Source organism: Camellia sinensis, chromosome 12, assembly GCF_055761805.1.
Source record: "Camellia sinensis isolate YWXY chromosome 12, ASM5576180v1, whole genome shotgun sequence".
Taxonomy (NCBI): Eukaryota; Viridiplantae; Streptophyta; class Magnoliopsida; order Ericales; family Theaceae; genus Camellia; species Camellia sinensis.
Genome location: NC_138972.1, coordinates 127,130,852 through 127,153,580, shown reverse-complemented (window position 1 = coordinate 127,153,580; position 22,729 = coordinate 127,130,852). Strand labels below are relative to the sequence as shown.

At 36.0% G+C, this 22,729-nt stretch overlaps 2 protein-coding genes across 3 annotated transcripts; one reads left to right on the top strand and one right to left on the bottom strand.

Moving 5' to 3' along the window:
• The first annotated feature begins 2,489 nt into the window (after window positions 1-2,489).
• LOC114265503 (uncharacterized) lies at window positions 2,490-10,469 on the top strand. Of its 2 annotated transcripts, XM_028206315.2 has the most exons (13): window positions 2,494-3,881; window positions 4,455-4,657; window positions 4,744-4,941; window positions 5,548-5,619; window positions 5,705-5,782; window positions 5,933-6,028; window positions 6,201-6,280; window positions 6,710-6,785; window positions 7,161-7,371; window positions 7,630-7,826; window positions 8,502-8,610; window positions 8,722-8,811; window positions 9,607-10,469. In XM_028206315.2, the coding sequence occupies exons 1-13, from the start codon at window positions 3,368-3,370 to the stop codon at window positions 10,347-10,349; spliced, it is 2,667 nt and encodes an 888-aa protein (XP_028062116.2). In that variant the 5' UTR covers window positions 2,494-3,367; the 3' UTR covers window positions 10,350-10,469. The 2 variants fall into 2 exon arrangements, with proteins under 2 accessions (XP_028062117.2, XP_028062116.2); XM_028206316.2 differs by lacking the exon at window positions 5,705-5,782 and having other exon boundaries at window positions 2,490-3,881.
• A 1,444-nt stretch (window positions 10,470-11,913) lies between these two features.
• On the bottom strand, window positions 11,914-22,714 carry FRS4 (FAR1-related sequence 4). The gene is made up of 4 exons (XM_028206314.2): window positions 22,168-22,714; window positions 16,403-18,619; window positions 16,233-16,292; window positions 11,914-12,203 (listed from the first exon to the last, which is right to left on the bottom strand). The coding sequence occupies exons 2-4, from the start codon at window positions 18,449-18,451 to the stop codon at window positions 12,054-12,056; spliced, it is 2,259 nt and encodes a 752-aa protein (XP_028062115.2). The 5' UTR covers window positions 18,452-18,619; window positions 22,168-22,714; the 3' UTR covers window positions 11,914-12,053.
• Between the last annotated feature and the right edge of the window lie 15 nt (window positions 22,715-22,729).

Genomic DNA, 22,729 nt, shown 5'->3' with positions numbered 1-22,729 from the left:
ATTTTTTCATTATTGTATTGTTTCAAATCAATAATCTGAGTGTTACCCATTGTGTGCAAATCTTTAAAATCAATTGATTTCAGTGTTCTTAAAACCCTGAATCTTCAAAGGTAATAATGTTTTGAGTTTGAAAAATAATAATGAAGATTATAATAGCAAAGATGGTGAGTGTAGTATGTTAGATTATAATGGTGAAAATGTTTAGTGGAGTGTGTTAAATTATAATGGTGAAGATGAACAGTGTTGGAAAAGAGATTTGTTCCAAAAGATCTAGTGTATAAGTGATGGTGTGTAAAAAGAGATTTGTGTGTTTCATATGTGAATTACTTGAATGAGTACATGTGCATCCATATTGTCCTTAATAATCATTTTATTTGAAGGTATTATTGTCATATAAATTTAATGGTTAAATAGTGTATACGGGGAGAATTTATGGTGTGTAAATAAAATCTCTTCAATTATTTTCTTATATTCTAATAAGTCCTATGTGTGACCTATTATCAAAACACCTTTAATACTAATATTCACATTGACAGTATAAATATTCCATGATATGAAATTCACACTGTTAATATAAACATTCACACATATTAATGTGAATAGTCACATTGTAAAATATAAATATTCACATCACTAAATTACTAATTATTCATAAATATTTATAAAGATAAAATTATTCATAAAATACTTTAAATATAAAAATTAAAATTTAGTAAATTAAATATTCAAATAATAACACTTATTAAAATATAAAAATATATTATAAACTAATTAAAATACGAATACTTAAAAAAAATTCCTAATATAAATCCCTTTATTCCTTTTGTGCTTCCCAAAAGAATTTCTATTATGTCACTTTTCTCCGTGATTATAACACACACACGGGTCTATTAATAATAATAAAAAATAAAACAAATAAATACACGGGGTTGCTCTCCAATCCACAACTATTAGACGTGTAGGGCTCACAAAGGATTCATTTTGATTGATGTAAATTATTCGGTACGTAAAATTTATGGAATATTTTTTCTTTGTAAAAATTAAATTTAATCAGATATTAATAATTCTTTAATTAAAATATATTTTTATCAATAATAATATAATTTTTAAAATAAATTATTAATAAAAATATATTCCAATTAAAAAATTATACATACCTGATAAATTTAATATTTTATAAAAATAAAATATTAAATAAACTCTATATATTAAATAATTTAAATTATCAAAAATAAGACTCATAATGAGTTGCACTGCACGGGCCCAAAAATACCGTCAGTCCACTTTGTGGATGAAGAGAAGGGCTTGCCTCCACTACACACACACTGAACAAAATTCCGGCGCAAGATAGCACAGAAAGTCACCAAATTCACAAAAAAAAAAAAAAAAAATATGGCTGGGCTTCCCTCCAGTCACGGATTCGAGGATATTATTGAATTTGTGAGAGTCTATTAAGGGTTTCGTTTTAATAATTTGAATTATTTAATGATGTGGTAGTAGGTCCCACCATGATGTGGATGTGGTAATTTGTGAATTACTAATTAGTGCTCCCACTAATGATGTGGTAGTAGGTCCCACCATGAATGATTTGATGTTTTGGTCTTGGTGTTGTATTTTTTTTCTTTTTTTATTGAGTGCCAAGTCATTAGTGGTCTCTTTAGAGCTCTAAAATTAGTGGTCTCTATCATTATTGCTATTTAATTTATAAAAATTGTTAAATATTATATATTTGTAAAAATTTATTATCTTATCAGATTAGATTTTTATCAATTATTTGTTTTTCACAATCTATTTTCTTATATAAAATTAATTTAATTAAATAACTATCGATATCTCATTAACATAGAGTATTAGATAAATTTTACCCATTAAATAATTTAAATCATCAAAACTTAATCCGTAATAAATTTTCACCGGATCAACAGTACCCTAGAGGAAAGTCAGCCTCCAAAAACAATACTTTGGTGCTGTTTGGTGTTGCCGTTAAAACAGATTACAGATTATAGATTATAGTTTAACAGATTATAGATTATGACTTTAATTAGAAGCTGTTAATCTGTTTGGTATAACTGTTGGATTATAGATTTAAGTTGCTGAGTAATGTTTGTTAAATAAGCTGTGAAGTAACTTTTTCAATTAATTTTTATTTTTTATTATTCACTATTTGTCTACATTTCTCATAAATAATAATAATAATATTTTATAGTCCATTTGGATCTTTTTCTATTTTTAAAAAAATAAAAATAAAAAAATTTAAGAGTATAACCGTAAATTAACATGTCCACAACAGAAGCTGATAATCAGAAGTAAGAGGTGAGCAGCTTCTCATAATCAGTTTTTTTGACTTAAAATAAGTTGTTAGAATCAGAAACTGTTTGAAATAAATTTAACCAAATAATCCAAAATAACTTTTCAAAAATCAAAAATCATAAATTGACTCAAAAAAACCCGACCCAACACCCGTAAAAACCCCAACTTCAGCTTTTTCAGGAAAGTGAAGATCACTCACACTCTCTCTCAGTAGCAGGACCAGTCGGTACACCATCTACCGTCTCTCTCGCAACCAAACCCACCTCCCCAAAATAACGACACCAATTCCGTGATTCGTCTCTGTCTCTCTCGCTCTCTCTCTCAATCTACATCTACATCTACATCTACATCTACATCTGTATATATATATATGTATATATTCATTCATAAAAATATCTCATTTGTATATTTGCATATCATTTTCTATATATTTATTCATCTATCATGCACCAAACCCAATTCTTATCCTGGTATATATTGAATTTCCCATTTCTCCTCGATTAATTGCTACATATATATATATATATATATATATATTCATACATATGCATTTTCACGAGGGCTGACGTGTAATTCCACCGTTGTAATTGAATAATTCAATCTCCTTTTTTAATTCTTAGCTGAATTTGAGGGAATAATTCAATCTCCTTTTTAATTCTTAGCTGAATTTGAGGTGAATATGATTCACTAATTCTCCGAATTTAAGGCTACTTTTTCTCTCTATAAATGTAGTATGTATATCACTGGATAAACGTGCGTTTACCTTTTGCTTTAAATCAAATTGGGAAATTTGTTTGGCAAGAAACCATTCTTGGCTTTCACGGGACTGTTTGGGATTATATTGAATTGTCTCATTCTCTGATCGGTTGCTATAAATAGGTGAGTGGGTGTGTTCTTCTACTTAGAAAGAAGAGGGTTTTTCTGTGTGTACTTATTGGTTGAGTGAGTGTGAGATCAAAATGTGGGGTTTTGAGTCTGTTGATCTTTATTCTTGTTGAATTGATTTGAACACAAATGGGGGGTTTTTAATTTCTTAATTTCTGAATTTGATAAAAATATGAAGTCTTTCATGTTTTTCATTGTTATTGTTATTGTGTTTATGTTATGTGGGTGTGTTTTGGGCAAGGAGTGTACTAACATCCCTACTGAATTATCGTCGCATACTCTTCGATACGAGCTATTGTCTTCAAATAATGAGACATGGAAAGAAGAGATGTTTTCACACTACCATTTGATTCCCACTGATGACTCTGCGTGGGTGAATTTGCTTCCGAGAAAGATTTTGAGGGAGGAAGATGAATTCAGTTGGGTTATGATGTATAGAAATATGAAAAATTTGGGTGGGATTAATGTGCAAGGGGATTTCCTCAAGGAGGTCTCTCTTCACGACGTGAGATTGGATCCAGAGTCCAAGCACGGGGAGGCTCAGCAGACAAATTTGGAATACTTGTTGATGCTGGATGTTGATAGCTTGGTTTGGAGCTTTAGAAAGACAGCTGGTTTGCCAACCCCTGGCAAGGGGTATGGAGGTTGGGAGGACCCAACTTGTGAACTTCGGGGTCATTTTGTAGGTTGGTTTGGCTCCTTGATCACATCTCTTTTCTGGTTTATTTTTATATCCTTGTTCTTAGCTAGTTTTCGTTATGTGAATGGAAATTTCTAATTTCTTTTATTGTCTTTTACAGAACATCATTGCCAATGAAAATTTTATTTTTGTGTCATGCATGAAATTGACATCCTACTTCTTATGCATTTAATTCTCATCGCCTGTAACGATTGGTTCTGTTATTTGTTATATTTTGGTTTAAATTTATTACTCTTCTAGAATGCATAAAATTGTTGTGATCTTTCCTTGTGATTTATATATTCATTGGTAGCGCAATCAACAGTTTACATTGACACTTGGTTTGCGGTTCCATAAACGCAAGATCTTTATCTTTGTGTTTTGCTTTGGATTGATTTTCTCAAATTCTGCTGGTACATGAACTATTAGACCATTATGACACGATCAAGTCTGCTTTTCTTAGCTTTTGGTTCCAGTTTCGTTGCAATTGTATGACTTCAATCTGTGACCTCTGTTTTTGTCATAAGAATTGTGGCCTGTCTATTTTTAACAATCTACTTTACTTTTTTATGTATTGAAGGGCATTATTTGAGTGCCTCAGCACAGATGTGGGCTAGCACTCACAATGACAGTCTCAAAGAGAAAATGTCTGCAGTTGTTTCTGCGTTATCTGCCTCTCAAGATAAAATGGGTACAGGATATCTTTCTGCTTTCCCTTCTGAACAATTTGACCGTTTCGAAGCTATAAAACCTGTTTGGGCACCATATTACACCATTCACAAGGTAAAACTGCATTAGAATTCTAGTTTTTTAGTTTAGCTCATACTTTTATTGTATATAACTGACTTTCACCTTTTCTTGATAAACAGATAATGGCAGGTCTTTTGGATCAATACATATTGGCCGAAAATGTTCAAGCTTTAAAGATGTTGACATGGATGGTTGACTACTTTTACAACCGTGTGCTGAACGTGATAACAAAGTACAGTGTTGAAAGGCACTATTTATCATTAAATGAAGAAACTGGTGGCATGAATGATGTCCTTTATAAGTTTTATGCAGTAACGGTGTGTACAACTCATCTAGGAGTCTCCTTAACTGTTCTTCTTGGTTCTTCAACATGTTTTAGTAATCTGATTATCTGTTAGATTTTTTCTATCAAATATCAACCCCAATGACTGGGTTCATAAGGCCTTAGAAAATTCCACTGCATATGCTATTTCTGGAATTTTGTGTCAATCATATACATAGTATAGTACGGGTTCCCTTATAGCAATAGGCAATCTGCAAAAGTTGTTTCATTCAATCTGAAATTCTGCAAAGAGTTTGACAACTTATTTTGCTTTGAATATGTATAGTATGATAATGCTCTTAACGGCAACATATCCTGCATTGAACAAGCTAGTGTCATTTTATAATCCCAATATTGGGCTGTAAAAGCTTCTGAGTTTGATAAATGGCAACACATATTATGAGGTTTTTGTAAATTGTCACAATGGTCGGGATTTGATTTAATTCATCCTTTTTTTTTTTCTTTTTCCTTTTTTTTTTTTAAAAAAAAAATGGGTTTTGTTATTTCTTTGTAGCTTATCATTTTATAAGTCTTCCATGACTGCAAATGCTATGATATTTTGTAACTTATTTTTGACAACCATTCATTTATTTGTGTGTAGGGAGATTGGAGGCATTTATTGTTGGCTCACCTTTTTGATAAACCCTGCTTTCTAGGATTGCTCGCGGTAAAGGTAATTATTGCTTCTTTTGTTTACTTATGTTAACTTGCTATTGATCTCTATTAATTTTTTGGTCCATTTTACCTCAAAAATGTAGTGTCAAAGAATATATATTTTCCTTTTGAGAGACAAGACTATTCCATATGGTGAACTGTTTTTTTCCCGTACCAAAAAGGTGCATCATTGACTCCAATTGTTGGCTGCATCCAAACGAACTCTTTCGTTTGGACTTTCTTTCTGCTGTACTTGGGTGGGTTACTGGGTCTGGGATGAAGCAACCACTGCTGGAACCTATTTATATTTCATTTCTGTATTTCACTTGTAGGCTGATGATATTTCTGGGTTTCATGCCAATACTCATATTCCAGTTGTTATTGGATCTCAAATGCGATATGAAGTTACTGGTGATTCACTTTATAAGGTAAACAGCTGTTATTTATTTTCAATATCAGTCTTCACGGCATCTGCGCTGCAATAATTAACAAAAGTTGTTGTTTGATTGGAGTTTTCTTATATTAAGTGCATGTGCAGTAGTTTTCTCAGTAAAGTTTTAAAATTTTGCCATGATCATTATTAAAATGCTGTTTTCCCAGGAAATAGGAACTTTCTTCATGGATATTGTCAATTCTTCTCACAGCTATGCAACAGGAGGCACTTCAGTCAGTGAGTTTTGGTACAAACACTTGACATTTTGAATGTACATAATACATACATCTTAGCTACTAGTTGTGGGTTCAAATGCTATGTGTTTGTAAATTTACATTAAAAATTTTGGATGGTTTGCTGAATGAGGAAAACCATTTAGTAGTTTTGGGCAATTTGATGAATGAGAAAAACCATTTAGCAGTTATTGATGTGGAGGGCATTCTTGGAAAGAGAAACAAAAAATAAAAAAGACATAATCTTTCACACCAAATGGGGTGCATGCTTTATATAATATAATAGATAAATACATTCCTTTGTCATCTCACCTTAATTGTCCATTTGCTGGCAATATGCATACAACTAGTGAAAAGTTTTTATGTCCACCCTATTGCTGGTTTCCTTAAATGTTTATCTTTATCCTGAACTGTGTTGTTGTCCTTTCTCAACCTATGTGCAGGTCCGACCCAAGGCGACTAGCAAACACTTTAGTAACTGAGAATGAAGAATCCTGTACAACTTATAATATGCTAAAGGTATGCCAATTACTTTTTAATTTTTGGGTGAGAACTGGAAACAAGGTTTCTATTTATTCTAGGAGTTGAATCTATTATATTGAAACAATGCACCAAATGGAAGAATTTTTCTTCCACATCTAGATTTTGCAATAATTATGGTGAATTTTTTGATTTTTTTTAAAAAAAAAAAACTTTTTAGATCCTTCTAGACTACAAAGACCTAAAATGTAAGAAGGTAATAATAATAATAATAAATTTTTAAAAAAAAAACTAAGACAAAAAAAGTTCTGGAAAATTTTGATTTTTTGCATTTTGCTGAACATGATGGATTCTATTAAAAAACTGGCTTTCTTTTGCCAAAACCAAACAAAGCCTAAGAGTTTTGTGTTGTAGGTCTCCCGCAACTTGTTTAGATGGACCAAAGAAATGGCATATGCAGATTATTACGAGAGGGCCCTGACGAATGGTGTGCTGGGCATCCAAAGAGGAAAGGAGCCTGGAGTGATGATCTACATGCTTCCACTAGGCCGTGGAAATTCCAAGGCCATAAGCTACCATGGATGGGGAACACAGTTCGATTCTTTTTGGTGCTGCTATGGGACAGGTATGGTATTTAATTTAAATAATTATTTTTTTCCTCTATATTTTCCCAGAAAATGTAAACAATCTTTGGTTCTTTCATAAGAAAATCCAAATTCTGAAGAAACCTAACTGCATCATGAAACCTTAGAAATTTCTAGTCGCTTGGTTGTTTCTTATTTCTAATGTTTACTTGTGGATCTTTTTGTTTTTGTTTTTGTTTTTTTTCCCTTTGGTGTTCAATCCTATCAATGTGATGGTTCATTTTTCATGACTTCTTTAGGAATTGAGTCTTTCTCAAAACTGGGAGATTCAATATACTTCGAAGAAGCGGGCGAAGTTGCAGGGCTTTACATCATCCAGTACATATCAAGCTCACTTAATTGGAAATCTGGACAGATTTCGCTAAATCAGAAAGTAGAGCCTGTTGTTGCATCGAATCCTCTCCTTCAAGTGACATTGACAATTTCATCATCAGAGGTAAATTTTAGCTACTGTATATATATACATGTATATATTAAGCCATTAGTTGCAGGAAACTTTTACCGGGGCAACGTTGCAGCTCTAGAACCCCAATTATGTGGTTCAGAGTAAGAATTTTGTTTGTACCTCGTTCCCGTCGAGATAGAATTCAATTTCAACTGGGATGGGACCACTCAAACATATGCATTTGGTTCTCTTCTTAGGAATTAAAGGATTGAGATTTTTTTTATGGATATTTCAGTTTGGACTTGTGAGGATTGAAGAGTAAAGATATATGTTATTGGTGATGAATTGTTATTTTTGTAATAAGAATTTACTAATTTATTTACTATATTTATGAGTTTAAGTATAATGTAGACATTTAACATAAATAATACAACTAAGCAACAAAAACAATTTTTTATTTATTTATAATATATTAATATGTAAAATACATAAACACTCTTCCTGGGCACTGCAAACCTTGAACTCTTCTGTTGGCCCCTGCTCCCTCACCCCCGCTTTGTGCAACCAAGAGTCATATGATACAAATTTCTCTGGACTTTGCAACCAAAAGAGCTTTGTTAAGATCTTATTTGCATTAATATTATTTTGGGTAAAATTATATTTTTCACCATTCAACTTTCATCTGAATTTTACTTTAGTCCCTAGCAAAGTTCTGCTTTTATGCAGGGAGGGGCAGGTCTGACATCCACCTTGCATTTGCGTGTACCGTTCTGGACATACTCAAATGGTGCAAAGGCAGTATTAAACGGTCAGGATTTGTCACTTCCAACTCCAGGTGTGAACTCTCTCTCTCTCTCTCTCTCTCTCTCTTCACCTCCTTACTGAATTTCCGCCTACTGTCAAATTTGCAAACCATGGAGTTAATAATTTCCTCCTGATGATGCAGGTAACTTCTTATCAGTCACTAGAAAATGGGGCCCTGGTGACAAAATAACTCTTGAACTGCCGATAGGTCTACGGACCGAAGTCATTAAAGGTATTGCAGTGCTCTCATAATATTATTAAGAAGGTCCACAGGACTCCTAGACTACAACCCGGATGAATATATATATATATATATATATTAGCTGTGGTTTTTACATTTAAATTTTTGGATTGTTTGATAAATAAGGAAAACTGTTTTGCATATATTGAATGTGGCAGTTATTAGAAGTGGGGGGCATTTTTGGAAAAAGAAGAGGCATGACAGTGTTCACCCCAAATTGGGTGTATGCTTTATATAATAGAATAGATATATATATATATATATATAAGCTAAGGCTTTTCTATCTTATTAGTAAACCCTAAATGCCCTTATTGAAAACTAAAACCCTAACAAGCAAGAAAGCGAGCACAGGTTGGAGGGAGGACCTGTTGGTCAAAGGAAAGGGGGATCCTTATTCCAAGAGCGCCTTTCTCTCCTTCCTTCATATGTAGCTCCTCCTGTATTGCACAACCCTTTTGTCAACACTGCCTTACAAAAGGTCTAGCTCCCATTTCATTCCTAGGTTTGAAGAGTAGATATGATGGAAGCTGTCAAATGAGCTCAAATGAAACCACCCCACCCTCCCCCTCCCCCCCCCCCCCCCCCCCCCCCAAAAAAAAAAAAAAAAAAAAAAAAAAAACTCTTGATAAATGAATACCCGCGCATGTCAATCCCAAGGGAAACAAGGAACCATAGGATTTCCTTTTTCTGAATTATTTTCCCGGTTAGAACTTGTTTATGATATATACACATATAGCATTTTCCATGTTAGGAAATAACTGATGAATTGTTTTGATGAAACTTTAGATGACCGGCCAAAGTACTCTTCGATTCACGCAATTCTTTATGGGCCCTACCTACTTGCCGGTCTGACAAGCGGAGACTGGGACATCAAAACAGAGTCAACTGCTTCCCTCTCAGACTTTATTACTCCAATTCCAGCAGTTTACAATTCTCATCTGATTTCTCTCTCCCAAGAATCTGGAAACTCAACATTCGTCCTCGCAAACTCGAACCGGTCAATCACAATTGAGAAGTTTCCTAAACCCGGTACTGATTCTTCCATCCGATCCACATTTAGACTCATCCTAAAAGACGCAAATTCCACTGAAGAATTTTCAAATCCAAAAGATGCTATTGGGAAATTTGTCATGCTCGAACCGTTCGATTTTCCCGGTATGCTCTTGACGCATCAAGGAATAGATGAAACCCTTGGAGTTGCAGATTCTGCTGACAGCGGCTCGGTTTTCCGTTTGGTTGCTGGATTGGACGGGAAGGTGGAGACGGTTTCGTTAGAGTCAGAAAGCCAGGAGGGTTGCTTTGTGTATAGCGACGTGGACTATAAATCAGGTACAAGCATCAAGCTGAGCTGCATATCTGGATCATCTGATAATGGATTTGAAGGGGCAGCTAGCTTTATAATGAAAGATGGGATTAGCAAGTATCATCCGATCAGTTTTGTGGGAAAAGGGGTGAGAAGGAATTTTATTCTACATCCATTACATAGCTTGTGGGATGAATCTTATACTGTGTATTTTAACTTCATTTAATCTTGAAAACTATTGAAGGTGAGTAGTAAGGGAGAAGTAGAGTAGAGCAATTGTGGAACAATAATTTCTTCTTTCATTTTGCTGCTATTTAATAATTTTATTTTACATTTTACTTCTGCAGACCCCTCTCTCTCTCTCTCTCTCTCTCTCCTGTTTTTGTCTCTCCAAAAACTCAGCAGTGTTTTATTAATTTTTGAGATGTTACTGGCCTTAACCGAAGGGTTAATTACACTTCACCCTATCAGTTATTATCGAATATCACCCTTACTCTCTTCAACGTTAAAATCATACCTTTAAACTCCTCAATTATCAAAATTGTTTCACATGTAGATTGTTTTGATTAACTGGGCTACCCAACAACTGAGGACATATTTGATTAACTGGCATACTGCAAATAATAAATAAATAAATTCAATGCCCAAAAAAAAAAAAAAAAACTCCAATGAAACTACTAGGGCATTTGCTTCAATTTGAATTTGATCAATATAATGTCTACAAATTACTTTCTAAAAAAAAAAAAAAAAAAAAAAAAACACACAACAACAACAACAACAATAGCAAGAGATCAAACAGGGTCGAGCAATCAGAGAATTAACAATTGAATCAGCCAGGAGGGGTTTCAATAACAATCGAACAACAGTAGGCTCCATTTGTTTCCAATTAATATATATATATATATATATTAAAAAAACATCTAAAATCCAGCTTAAAAAAAATAGACTATTTGAGTTTTTTATGCTGAAAACCCAAAAAGAAGAACCAAACCCCCTGTTTTAGAAGTGCACTGTTTAACCACATTAAATCAAATTTTAAGCTAAATAAGCTGCAAAACAAAAAAACAAAAAAATAAATAAAAATTAAACAAACAGGGCATATCTAAGTCTAACCCAGATGAATAACAAATTGTCCTGGAAAGCCAAACTAAACAGGACAGCAATAATCAAGATATTGCGATTAATAGTAGTCACTGACATAAAACACTATCTAGCCCAGATGGGACAGTGGAGGATCAATTCGAACATCAAAGGCGAAGAAAGTGCAGGACCAAAACCTCTTGCACTGTAAAACTAAGACAATGGCTCTTAATATAAAGTTATCCTAGGAAAGCAATCTAAGAGGTAGTGAAAAGCTTTAGTTGAAGCCTTACCAGGAGACCAGACAACACGGAGACTTCATTGGCAACTTCAATTAAATTCCAAGTGCTAAAGACCTGCAGGGAAAAGCTGGTTAAAAGGATCATTGCCATTCGAGTACGAACAAGTCACCCAATTGCATCCACTAAGAAAATGGTAAATCAGTGATGATCATCCTTGTGCCAACTGTCTCTGCATGTGGGTCAGCAAGTTGGGACAGAAACATACAATTGTGTAAAATCTATTTTTGTCATTTGGGAATATTCACACCCCTCAACAAAATCATAAAAGCTCTCAAGTATGACGTGGTATGATATTCCATCCAGCCCCACCATTTCCCAGATCAACCCTACTCAAATCAACGGAAATTAAGGCCAAAAATATGAGAAACAAAAGAAAGCAAAAATAAATTGGATAAGAATAGGTGCATATGAAGCATAAAAGCAGAAGTTACCATTTCCTTTGTTAACTATTGTTTCTAATTTACAAAGGCAAAAGAAAAAAAATAACAACAAAAAGAAAGGAACTGATCCATTCTGCTATAACCAGCGTCCACAAAATAAAGTTCAAGCTAATGCGGAAGCCTAGAGTCATGAACATGTGTAGAAGCTACATTATGAAACTGTGTTGATGCCACATTATGAAACATGGTTGGCACTACATTATGCAAATGTGCTGGCACAAGATCATGTAATTGTGTTGGCCTCAACGAAGAGAGTTCCTGCCACAAGCAAAATAAAACATTGGGATTATAAGCAATACATGCCATTATCAAGCATAACTAAACAATGTGAGAATGTAGCTCAAAATTTTAATTCTACCCATTACAGAAAGGACTAGTTAATGACTGAAGAAGTTTAATCTGTTCCACTATCATTGCCACATTGATTTAATTTGATAAACAAACTTATCAGAATCAAACCCAAACAACTTTATTTTTTCCGTTTATAGACGGTATGTTATTGGCGTGGGAGCAGAGTATTCACTGCTGTACTGAATTATGTTGAAAGGTGCCCATGTAACAATCAGTTTGACGCTACTCCCCCAAACATGTAGTACCATTTCATATCACACATATTTACATATTAGCTAGAATTCCAAACCAAACTACATTAAAAATGCACTATGGTTATACTGCTGACATGCAATATCATCTGCCTCATACAAAAAATTTCTCAACAGCCTAAGTAAGTGTAAGAAATAATGTATAGAGAAAGAGAGAGAATAAATTGTATGTATTATTATTGATTGATATATTGATTTCTATTACAATGATTCATGATTCCTATATATAGAAGAGGGTGAGTGTGTAGTAGGTAAGGAGTAGGTGAAGTGGAGGTGGTAGTGGTGTAGTGGGTTAGGTTTAGTGGAGTAGGTGAGGTGGTAGTGGTGTAGTGGGTTAGGTTTAGTGGAGTAGGTGAGGTGGTAGTGGTGTAGTGGGTTAGGTTTAGTGGAGTAGGTTTAAGTGGGTGAAGTAGGTGGAGAGTAGGTGGATTTTAACAGCCCCCCGCAAACTCAAGGGGGATAGGAACTAACCAACTTGAGTTTGGAGAGAGTAACAAAACAAGAAAATACATAAAAATAAAAAAGGATAGGAGACACTGTATGGTCGTGTCAGACCGTTGGTGAAGACACTGTATGGGGTGTCATAACGTTGTAGAGGACACTGTATGGTGGTGTCAGACCGATGTAGAAGACAGTTTATGGGGTCATGTCGGACCGTTGTAGAAGACAGTTTATGGGGTCATGTCGGACCGTTGTAGAAGACAATGTTGTGACAGTTTACGGAGTCTTGCTGGACCCTTGTAGAAACTAACCGGAATCAATGTCGGGACAGTTTACAGAGTCTTGTCGGACCCTTGTAGAAACTAACCGGAATCTATGTCGGGACAGTTTACAGAGTCTTGTCGGACCCATAAAGGAGCTAACCGGAATCAATGTCGGGACAGTTTACAGAGTCTTGTCGGACCCGTAAAGGAGCTAACCGGAATCAATGTCGGGACAGTTTACAGAGTCTTGTCGGACCCATAAAGGAACTAACCGAAATTAATGTCGGGACAGTTTACAGAGTCTTGTCGGACCCTTAAAAAATGCACCCTCAAAAGGTGTGCCCAATTTTTCAAAAGGCGTGCCATCAAAAGGCGTGCCCAATCCATAAAAAGGTGTGCCGGACATGATGATGGCGAGGCACGTGGGCGCCTTGGCTTGCGCGCCCGTTTGTCGTCTGTCGGTAAGAGGCGCGCGATGCGCGTGGCTGCCTCGGCTATAAGACAGAGGCTGAGGCTGAGGCAAAAACACCTGTGAGAGATATTCTGAGAGAGATTTCTGAGAGAGATTCTGTATAACACTCTGTGGCCCAGAAAATGGCTTCGTCTTCGTCTTCCCGTGGACTGCTCACCCTCTTTCCCGACCTCAACGAGTCAACAAGAGAGAGAACTGGTGCGGTGGCACTGGAACCTCAACCAAGCGCCCCGGAGTTTGCTCCGTTGAACTTTCCGATGCGGTCGGTGGAGCAAAGAATGGCAGCGCAGTCGGATGTGGAGGCCAATCAGTTTACTCTGAAGGCATGTGTGGAAAGCATGACGGCGGTCACAAATTTGTCGAACCGGCTGCAGAGTAGGACAAATGAGGTGCAGCAGCTAAACGCCCAACTGGCTCTGCTCCAACGCATGTATAAGGATGCGCGAGCAGAGATAAGTGTGCTAAAGGCAGAAAACAAGGAGCTGAAGCGGAAGGCCACCGTGATGTTCCGATTTGGAGGTCCACCATATGCTGCAGTGGAGGAGCAGGGAGGAGGCAACTTGCTTGGTGGTCGAGGAAGCACGGAGGCAACACCGTCAAGGACCGCCCAGGACGGAGGCAAGAAGAAAAGACCGGCAGAATAGGCGAGAAGAAAAATCCCACTGTTCCGATTTGTGTTGGTTGTGTTTTGTTTTGTTTTGTGTTTTTTTATTTTTATTTTTTTTATTTTTATTTTTTTTTTATGGTGTAAAATGCTGATCGGGGTTGATCCCCGGCATGAAGAAATAACAAGTTTGTAAAATGTTGTTTTTTTTTTTTTGTTTTTTTGTTTTTTTTGTTTTGGGAGTGTTTTGTTGAAAAAATAAAAATAAAATGAAAGAAAACAAGGGAGAAAGAAAATAGATAAAAAATATTTATAGATGGATTATATGAAAAACATCAGTGCGATTGTTTCAAAATAAAGTAGGGTATTTAAAAAAGAGGAAAAGTGACTTGGAAAAAATAAATAAAAATAAGTGATTTTTGAAATCAAATGGAGGAGAGAGAGGGACAAACCCATGTGATAAAGTGGAGAGAGAGTCGGTGAGTGGGGTGCAAAAGGTGAAGGAGAAATGATGGATTGAAAATGGTTTGGGTCAAAAGTGGACACTGTTAGTGGGGAACATGAGTGCATTGATTATTTGATATAATAATAATAATAATAAAAATAAAAAGTTAGAACAGTTGGAGAGAATGAGTGGAGTATGGTAAGGGTTTCATCCAAAGCCAAAATTCCTGCAGCGAATCACTTCGCAAATCCTAGCATGAGCTTTTTCTTTTTCCAGGCTTATTCATGAATTTCCTGGTGATTTCAAGAGCCTCTGGTGGCATTGTGGCAGAGAACACCCCAACCTGGATTTTGGGTGACAGCAACTGAGAACACCCCAACCTGGATTTTGGGTGGCAGCAACTGGAAAATATCATAGATCTGATTTTTAAAAACCTCGTGACAGCATTTCATCAGCTTCATCCAAGACAAACATTTTGATGTAAACAGGGCGAAGTGATTGTCTCCGCAACATGTCAAACACACGACCAGGAGTACCAACAACAACATGAACCCCACTGGAGAGAATGCGCTGATCTTCGCGCACACTAGTCCCTCCAACACAAGCATGAACCTTCACACTTTGCTGGGCAAGTTCAAGAGTGGGTGGAAGAACCAAAGCTTGGCACTCAACCAAGCTATAATCTAGCTGCTGCAGAATTCCAGAGCAGAATGTTGCAATGTTTCCAGTTCCAGACTGTCTCGTCATATGAGGTGAAGAATTCTTCTCCATCAGCCTCACACATGACTACAGTTGCACAAATCTTTGTTGATTTTATCAGCGGAATAGGTTGAGGTCCGGCGGGCGGCTAAGGTGAGGTTGCCGCCCGCCGGAGAAGCGAAAATACTAGGTTTTAAACCAGCTCTGATACCATGTAAGAAATAATGTATAGAGAAAGAGAGAGAATAAATTGTATGTATTATTATTGATTGATATATTGATTTCTATTACAATGATTCATGATTCCTATATATAGAAGAGGGTGAGTGTGTAGTAGGTAAGGAGTAGGTGAAGTGGAGGTGGTAGTGGTGTAGTGGGTTAGGTTTAGTGGAGTAGGTGAGGTGGTAGTGGTGTAGTGGGTTAGGTTTAGTGGAGTAGGTGAGGTGGTAGTGGTGTAGTGGGTTAGGTTTAGTGGAGTAGGTTTAAGTGGGTGAAGTAGGTGGAGAGTAGGTGGATTTTAACAGTAAGCACTTGGGTTGGTGACCTTCAACTTAATCTGTATCAATGGCAAGGTAAAGGTTTCAAGAAACATAATCTCTTATCTTGTGATAGCATATTTAGTTAGACAACCAAAGTGATTTTTTGAATACATTCTATTTAGATTCACTAGAATTAGAATGAATGTACAGAATCAAAGTAGGGTTCAAACATGCACATGCCCCAATAAAACAAATCTGAACTTAAATGAAAGAAGAACAAACCATTTGGTGAAAGCCTCCTTGTGTCCCAACATTATCAACATTGTCCAGTTCGAAAGATACCTAAAATGTTAATAAGCATAAAATTTATCTTTTGTTTTTTATGATTCTGAAAAGTTTTAAAAGTAAAACAAATAACATGGATCAATCAATCAACCATCAACATCACTAACCTTCTTTCGTTTATTTTCATCATTTGCCTTCTCTTTCCCAGCCTCCACTCTCTTAGAAGCCTTGTTTGATTTCGTCATTTTCAGATTAGGTGTCTGCTCTTTACATGTAGCGCTACCTTGATTATCCTCCTCACTGCCATGAATTGCAAGTGGCACTGAGGTGCTCAGTCTCAAATCATTCTCAGTAGAGTTATTAACACTTGCACATTGCTTCAGTGCTTCTTTTATGGCCCCTAGTGCAATATTGTAACTCTCTTGAGAAAGTGACCCTTCTTCACCCAAAATTATAGCTCGTCGACATAGATCATTGTAATGACGAACCTTACATTGTATGTCATCCAATCTCTCGCTAATTGCATGCCTGCTTGTAGCAGCATTTGTCCATCTTTGCAGTATATATTTAAATGGGATGCTGAAAACACCAGACATTTGGAGAACCACAATAGCATGTCGACAGAGATAACCATTATATTCAAACAAACGGCATGAACAACAAATATTTGATTTTGATTCATTCCATTCCACTATGAAATCTTGATTATCTTCCAAGTCTGTAACAGCATATGTAATTGTAGCCTCATCTTCTTTTTCTTTGTTGAGATGACATGCAGCTGCTCCCAAAACCTCGACTTGAAACTTCTTGAAAATTTCATGAGTATATACTAGTGACATTTGTTTTTCAAAAGGTGAAGGAGACTTCAATTCCGGAGTTTCATGCCATGCATCAAAATCTGCCTTGGCTTCTTCTTCATACCTATCTTCGAGGATCACTTTGTATCGTTCAATAAAGCCTCTCAAATTAGTTTCTCCATGGACATACTTGTCAAAAAAAGAGCTCAAACTTTCAGATCGTGAGGCTGTAGACAGTCCAGCAAAAGATATATCTCTCATGAAAGTGGGCACCCATAGTTTACGATCTTCATACAAGGATTGCATCCATTCACCCTCTCTAAGATTGAATCCGTCAAGCAATTTCCACCATCTCTTTTCAAATTGTTCTTCGGTCCATGACCTAAGTATGCATTTATTAAATTTTTCCATAAAGGTATCATGCCAAGGACTCAAATAATTGAGTTGTTGAGGGATCTTTTCCACTACATGCCACAGGGAGAAACAATGCCGTGAGTCTGGAAGGACTGCTGCAACTGCTGCTTTTAAGGCATTATTTTGGTCAGTTAGTATCACTCGTGGAGCTCGCCCCCCCATTGATAAACACCATGTTTGTAATAGCCAAACATATGTGTATACCGTCTCATCTGCAATCAATGCACAACCAAGCAACGTGGGCTGAATGTGATGGTTCACCCCAACAAATAGAACTAATGGTATCTTATACTTGTTCGTGACATAGGTAGTATCAAAAGAAACAACATCGCCAAAGTTAGTATAATCATCCATGCCTTTGGCATCAACCCAAAACACATTCCTCAATCGATGTTCTTCATTTAAGTCTACAGCATAGAAGAATTTAGGGTTCTCTTCCTGCATATGAACAAAAAGTTCAAGCAACGCTTGAGCATCTCCCTCTTCTAAAGTCAAATTGCGCCCTTTATCATGCTGATTTCGGATGTAGTTCTCCAAAGAACCAGTATATTGATATGCACTGTACTGTTTGGACACCGCAGCCAAGATCTTCTTTCTTCGTATTTTAGAATCATTGTTAAGTAGATCAACATTCCTATGGCTCCGGAACAAATGTGCTTGAGCTGGTAGAAGATCGTGATTATGCTCTTTTACAAAACTATGAATATACCATTTTCCATTTGGCCTTCTCTTTACATGCATGCTTGCTTTACAACCTATCTTTGGTGAAGGTCGTGGATTAATAGCATCATCAGACTGTTGCTTGTTTCCGTATCTAATGCATGAAAATTTTGCATCAATAAATTCCTTTGATGCCCTTGAACGACGACTGCTCAATTTGGCAGTACCAAAACCAACAGACTTGGCATATTCTTTATAGTATGCATATGCTGCCTCATTTGATTCAAATTCCATATCATCTTGAGGCTCTAAGTTTATATTCCCAGTGATGACATTGGAATCCATTGCTTAGGAGGGAAAACAAACACTCACCAGGAATCCACTATACACTTCGCCTCAAAATTATGTTCACTTTTGGCTTACTGCATTTCATATAACTTTCCTACATAACATTCAGTATCCCCACTGGTGTAAGAAATTATTTTTGTCTCAACAATTCCATCACTGTCTTACCTAAAATTTGAGGAAAACAAGAAAGGGGTTATGAATAAAATTCAACATTCACCACAAATGATGATTGCAAAAAAAAGTTCAGAATCACAACCTGATTCTAAAAGATAGAGATTCTTAACAAATTGAGACAAATGTGCCAATTCTTACATGACAACATTTGTTTATTAAAAACCTAAAATTATTATCTCTCAAATTAGAGAGAGACTGGAAATACAAGAATTGAGACAAAAGATTAACAATACAACATATCAAACTATATGCAGTCACATAGCATACCTAAGAATTTTTTAGATTGTCTCGAGTCTTAAAATTAATCTAAATAAAAATAGCATTGTGGGAATTAACATTCAACAAGACAACTACAAGGGTTGGAGGGGTTCTAGGTTGCCCCATTGAGATATTTCTAATTAAGTATTTGGGACTCCCATTGGGGATAACCATCAAGCAGAGTCTTTTTGGGCCTGTGGTGGAAAAGATCGGTAAGAGGTCCGAAGGTTGGAAAAAGCCTTGTTTTCTAGAGGAGGTAGGTTCACTTTGGTGCAGTCCATGTTATGTAGCATTCCCATTTATTATTTGGTGAATTGGGAAATTATTTCTCTCCCAAAAGAGAAAAAGGGTCTTGCCACTGGAAACATAGTGGCAAAGAATATTGCATTACTAGGGAAGTGATTATGGAGATTTCCCTTAGGATAATTCATTATAGCATTCAATTATTAGAGTAAATATGGGGTTCAAGCAAATGGTAGGGATCTTTCTGTGGTTAATAGGTGGAAATCTATATCTAAAGTCTTTCCTCTTTTTTCTAGATTCCTTTCATTGAAAGCAAGATTTTAAGCAACGGTGACGGCCACTGTAACAGTAACGGTGGCGATGACGTGGTTGTAGAAAGTAATGGTTGCAGCGTAACGATGGCAGCAACCAGAGCCATGGATTTTTTATTTCTTCACACAAATTCAATAAAACTTACCGATACGCATGTTTTTATTTCATAATCACATTTATTGAGATTCAAAATGAAGTTTATTTAATACTAAAATGATAGTCTCTTGAAAATAAGTTCATAATCTTAAAATGCTAGCAACCATAATAGGTGGCAGCTATGAAGCACGGACACGGACAAGGGACACAACACGGATACGCAGACATGCACCATTTCAAAAAATAGGGGACACGACAAGCTAGGAACACGCTCAATATATATAATTTTTTTTATTTATTATATGTGAAATTAAAAATATATATATATATATATATTATAAGTATTTATTTATTTACTTTAGGCCTCGTTTGGGAACAGGTTAATTTAGTAACTTTTTGGCTTTTTGGCTAAAAAGGTAGGTAAAAAAAACTTATATGTTTGGGATGACTTTTTGGCTAATTACGAAAAGATGTGCAAAAAGTAGAGAGAAAAGAGAATCTTTGACTTTTTGGTATGAGTTGTTGGCTTTTTGGCTAAAATGGTAACTTTTTGACTTTTTGGCTAAAAAGGTAAGTCCCCAAACAGGGCCTTAATATCAAATATCATTCACAAATTAATTTTTTCTATAAATAAAAATAATTTATTCTATGTATGTTAATGTTTAACAAACAAGAATATCCAAAACAAACAAACAAACAAAAAAAGGAAAGAAGGGAAAAAAAGTTTTTGTTGCCAAAAAAAAAGGTACTATAAAAAAATGATTCATTAATCAGAGAGAGAGGAAAAAAAAGAAAAGAAAAAATGAATAGAATAGAGAGAGAGTCAAACACGCAAAAGAGAGAGAGATGAACAGACACAAAGAAAGAGAAAGAGTCGAACAGACAAAGAGAAAACAAAAGAGAAAGAGTCAAACACACAGCGAGAGAGAGAGAGAGAGAGACGAACAGAAGAAACGATGAAAGGAGAAGAAAAACGAAGAAAAGAAGTAGAACAAAGAACAGGTTCTTCTTCAAAGATCGAAGAAGCATACCTCAATCTAGCCTCGATCTAGAGCTTCAACGGGTTCTTCTTCACCCTTTCTCTTTCTCTCTCTTTATCTTCAATGGGTTAGGGTTTCTCTCTCTCTCTATCTCCAACGAGTCCATAACATGTCCAAGAGTGTCCCAAACGTGTTTGACTGCAAAAATTCAAAAAAAAAAAAAAAGGATATACGCTAGGTAGCATGTCCGACATGTGTCCACCGTGTGTCGGATGCATATCCGTATCCGACACGTGTCGGAGGCCTATACACTGCCTCTGGAGAAGTGTCCATGCTTTGTAGGGTGGCGGTAACCCCCGAAACGTAAGTACGTTCAATTTTTGCAAGATGTTTGGATGGTGACTCTCCATTCAATATATTGTTTTCACATTTGTATCGATTGGCACATTCTCATTATGTTTCCATGGTGTCTATGACTCAATTCTTTTTTAGCTTTGAATTTTAGGGACATCAATTTTTTTAGAAATCTCAATGATCTTGTGACTCTTGAGTTGATCTTTGACGGCCAAACTTGATGACTTTTCCTTGAGACCGAATGTCAATGACAAGTGGGTGTGGTCTCTTCGTTCTTCAGGAATTTTTTCAAATAAATCATTTTTTGACAAAATCATAGATTATCCCATTGGTTTTCTCTTGTCTTTCAATTTAAAAGAATTTCAAAACTAGTTGTGCCTCTAAAAGTTAAGATTTTCAAGTGGACTTTGGTTCATAGGAGTATCATGATTAATGACTCTTTTAAAAAAAGGAGACCTAATTGCAATCTTTGTCCTCAATGGTGTATCATGTATAAGAGAAATGAGGAATCGTCAGATCATTTATTCCATCATTGTCACGTCGTTTCAGTTTTTTGACATCACTTTTTTTGGTTGGCGGGTGTTTTTTGGGTGGCTCCGACTACTTGTGCCCAAATGCTTTGGATCGACTTTTGGGGTTTTGGTTGTAACAAGAAAGCGATTTTCTCTTTTTTGAGTGGTGTGGTTGGAACAAAATGCTAGGATTTTTTTAACACAAATTCAAGAATAGAGAGTCGTTATGGGAAAGAATTTGTAGGCTGCCACCTTTTGGCATCCATTTCCTCTCCAGTTAAAGGGATTCCTTTTTGACATTGGGGTGTGGCCCAATGGTCTTGTAGCCATAACTTTGGGTGTGGTGAGTCAGGGATTCAAGCTAATGGAGCACGACAAACTCTCCAGTTGTAATCTAACTACACTAACATACTAATGCTAATTTTGACAAAATAAATAAATAATAAGAGGATTCCTTTCTTTTTTATTTCTACATATTGGAGACCAGTGTGTGATGTGTAGTTTTGAGGCCATTGTACCTTTTGTCAGGAATTTCAGCAGAATTTAAGAATTTAACAAAAAAGCATAATTAACAATTAGTTGCAATATAATTTCACTCCCAAAACAAAAAACAAAAAAACAAGGGCAATCTTTAAGGTGGAAATTTTGGAGCAAAAGTACTTGAAAAAAAAAAAAAAAGATCACATAACAACGACATTTCAAACAGAGAAAATATCCAGAGAATTTCATGTCAGAAAAAATCCAACGAAGATTGGAAATTTTGGAGCAAATTTCAAAACCCTACCTCCCTCTGCTGCTCTATATATGTAGCTTGGCCAAAAAAAACTTCCTCGGTTCTTCCGGTGAATTCAATGACGATCATTGGTTGATGTGCCTCTCTGGAGAGTAATGAATCTTATCCGGAGTGCGAATTCGAATCCTCCGGTGAGAATCGTGAGATGGTGAGTCGCTGATTACACACACACACACAGCGCGAAGGAGGGGAAGTGTTGGCGGTGGAGTAGCGGTGGTGAGATGCTCTCCGGACCGTGATTACGGAGAACGGGGGAAACAGAAAGAGATCGTGAAAATCTAAAGGGTGCGTTGGGTGGGTGATGGTGGTGGCTGGCTAGGTGGGTAACCGGGTCGCGCTTTCGGGTTAAAATAGTTGATGAAACGGGTCGAATTTACTTTACTATTAGTTGTGGGTGAACTCAAAAGCAAACACGTGGTTTACTTTGATGCAAAATGAAAAGTTTGATGTGGTGTGAATTCTCTTCAAAGGGTGGGTTGCATTTGAGAATGTGAATACACGCGTGGTGGTGTGCATGGCTGTTGTCAGCTCGTGTTATAACTCATAAAGTGTT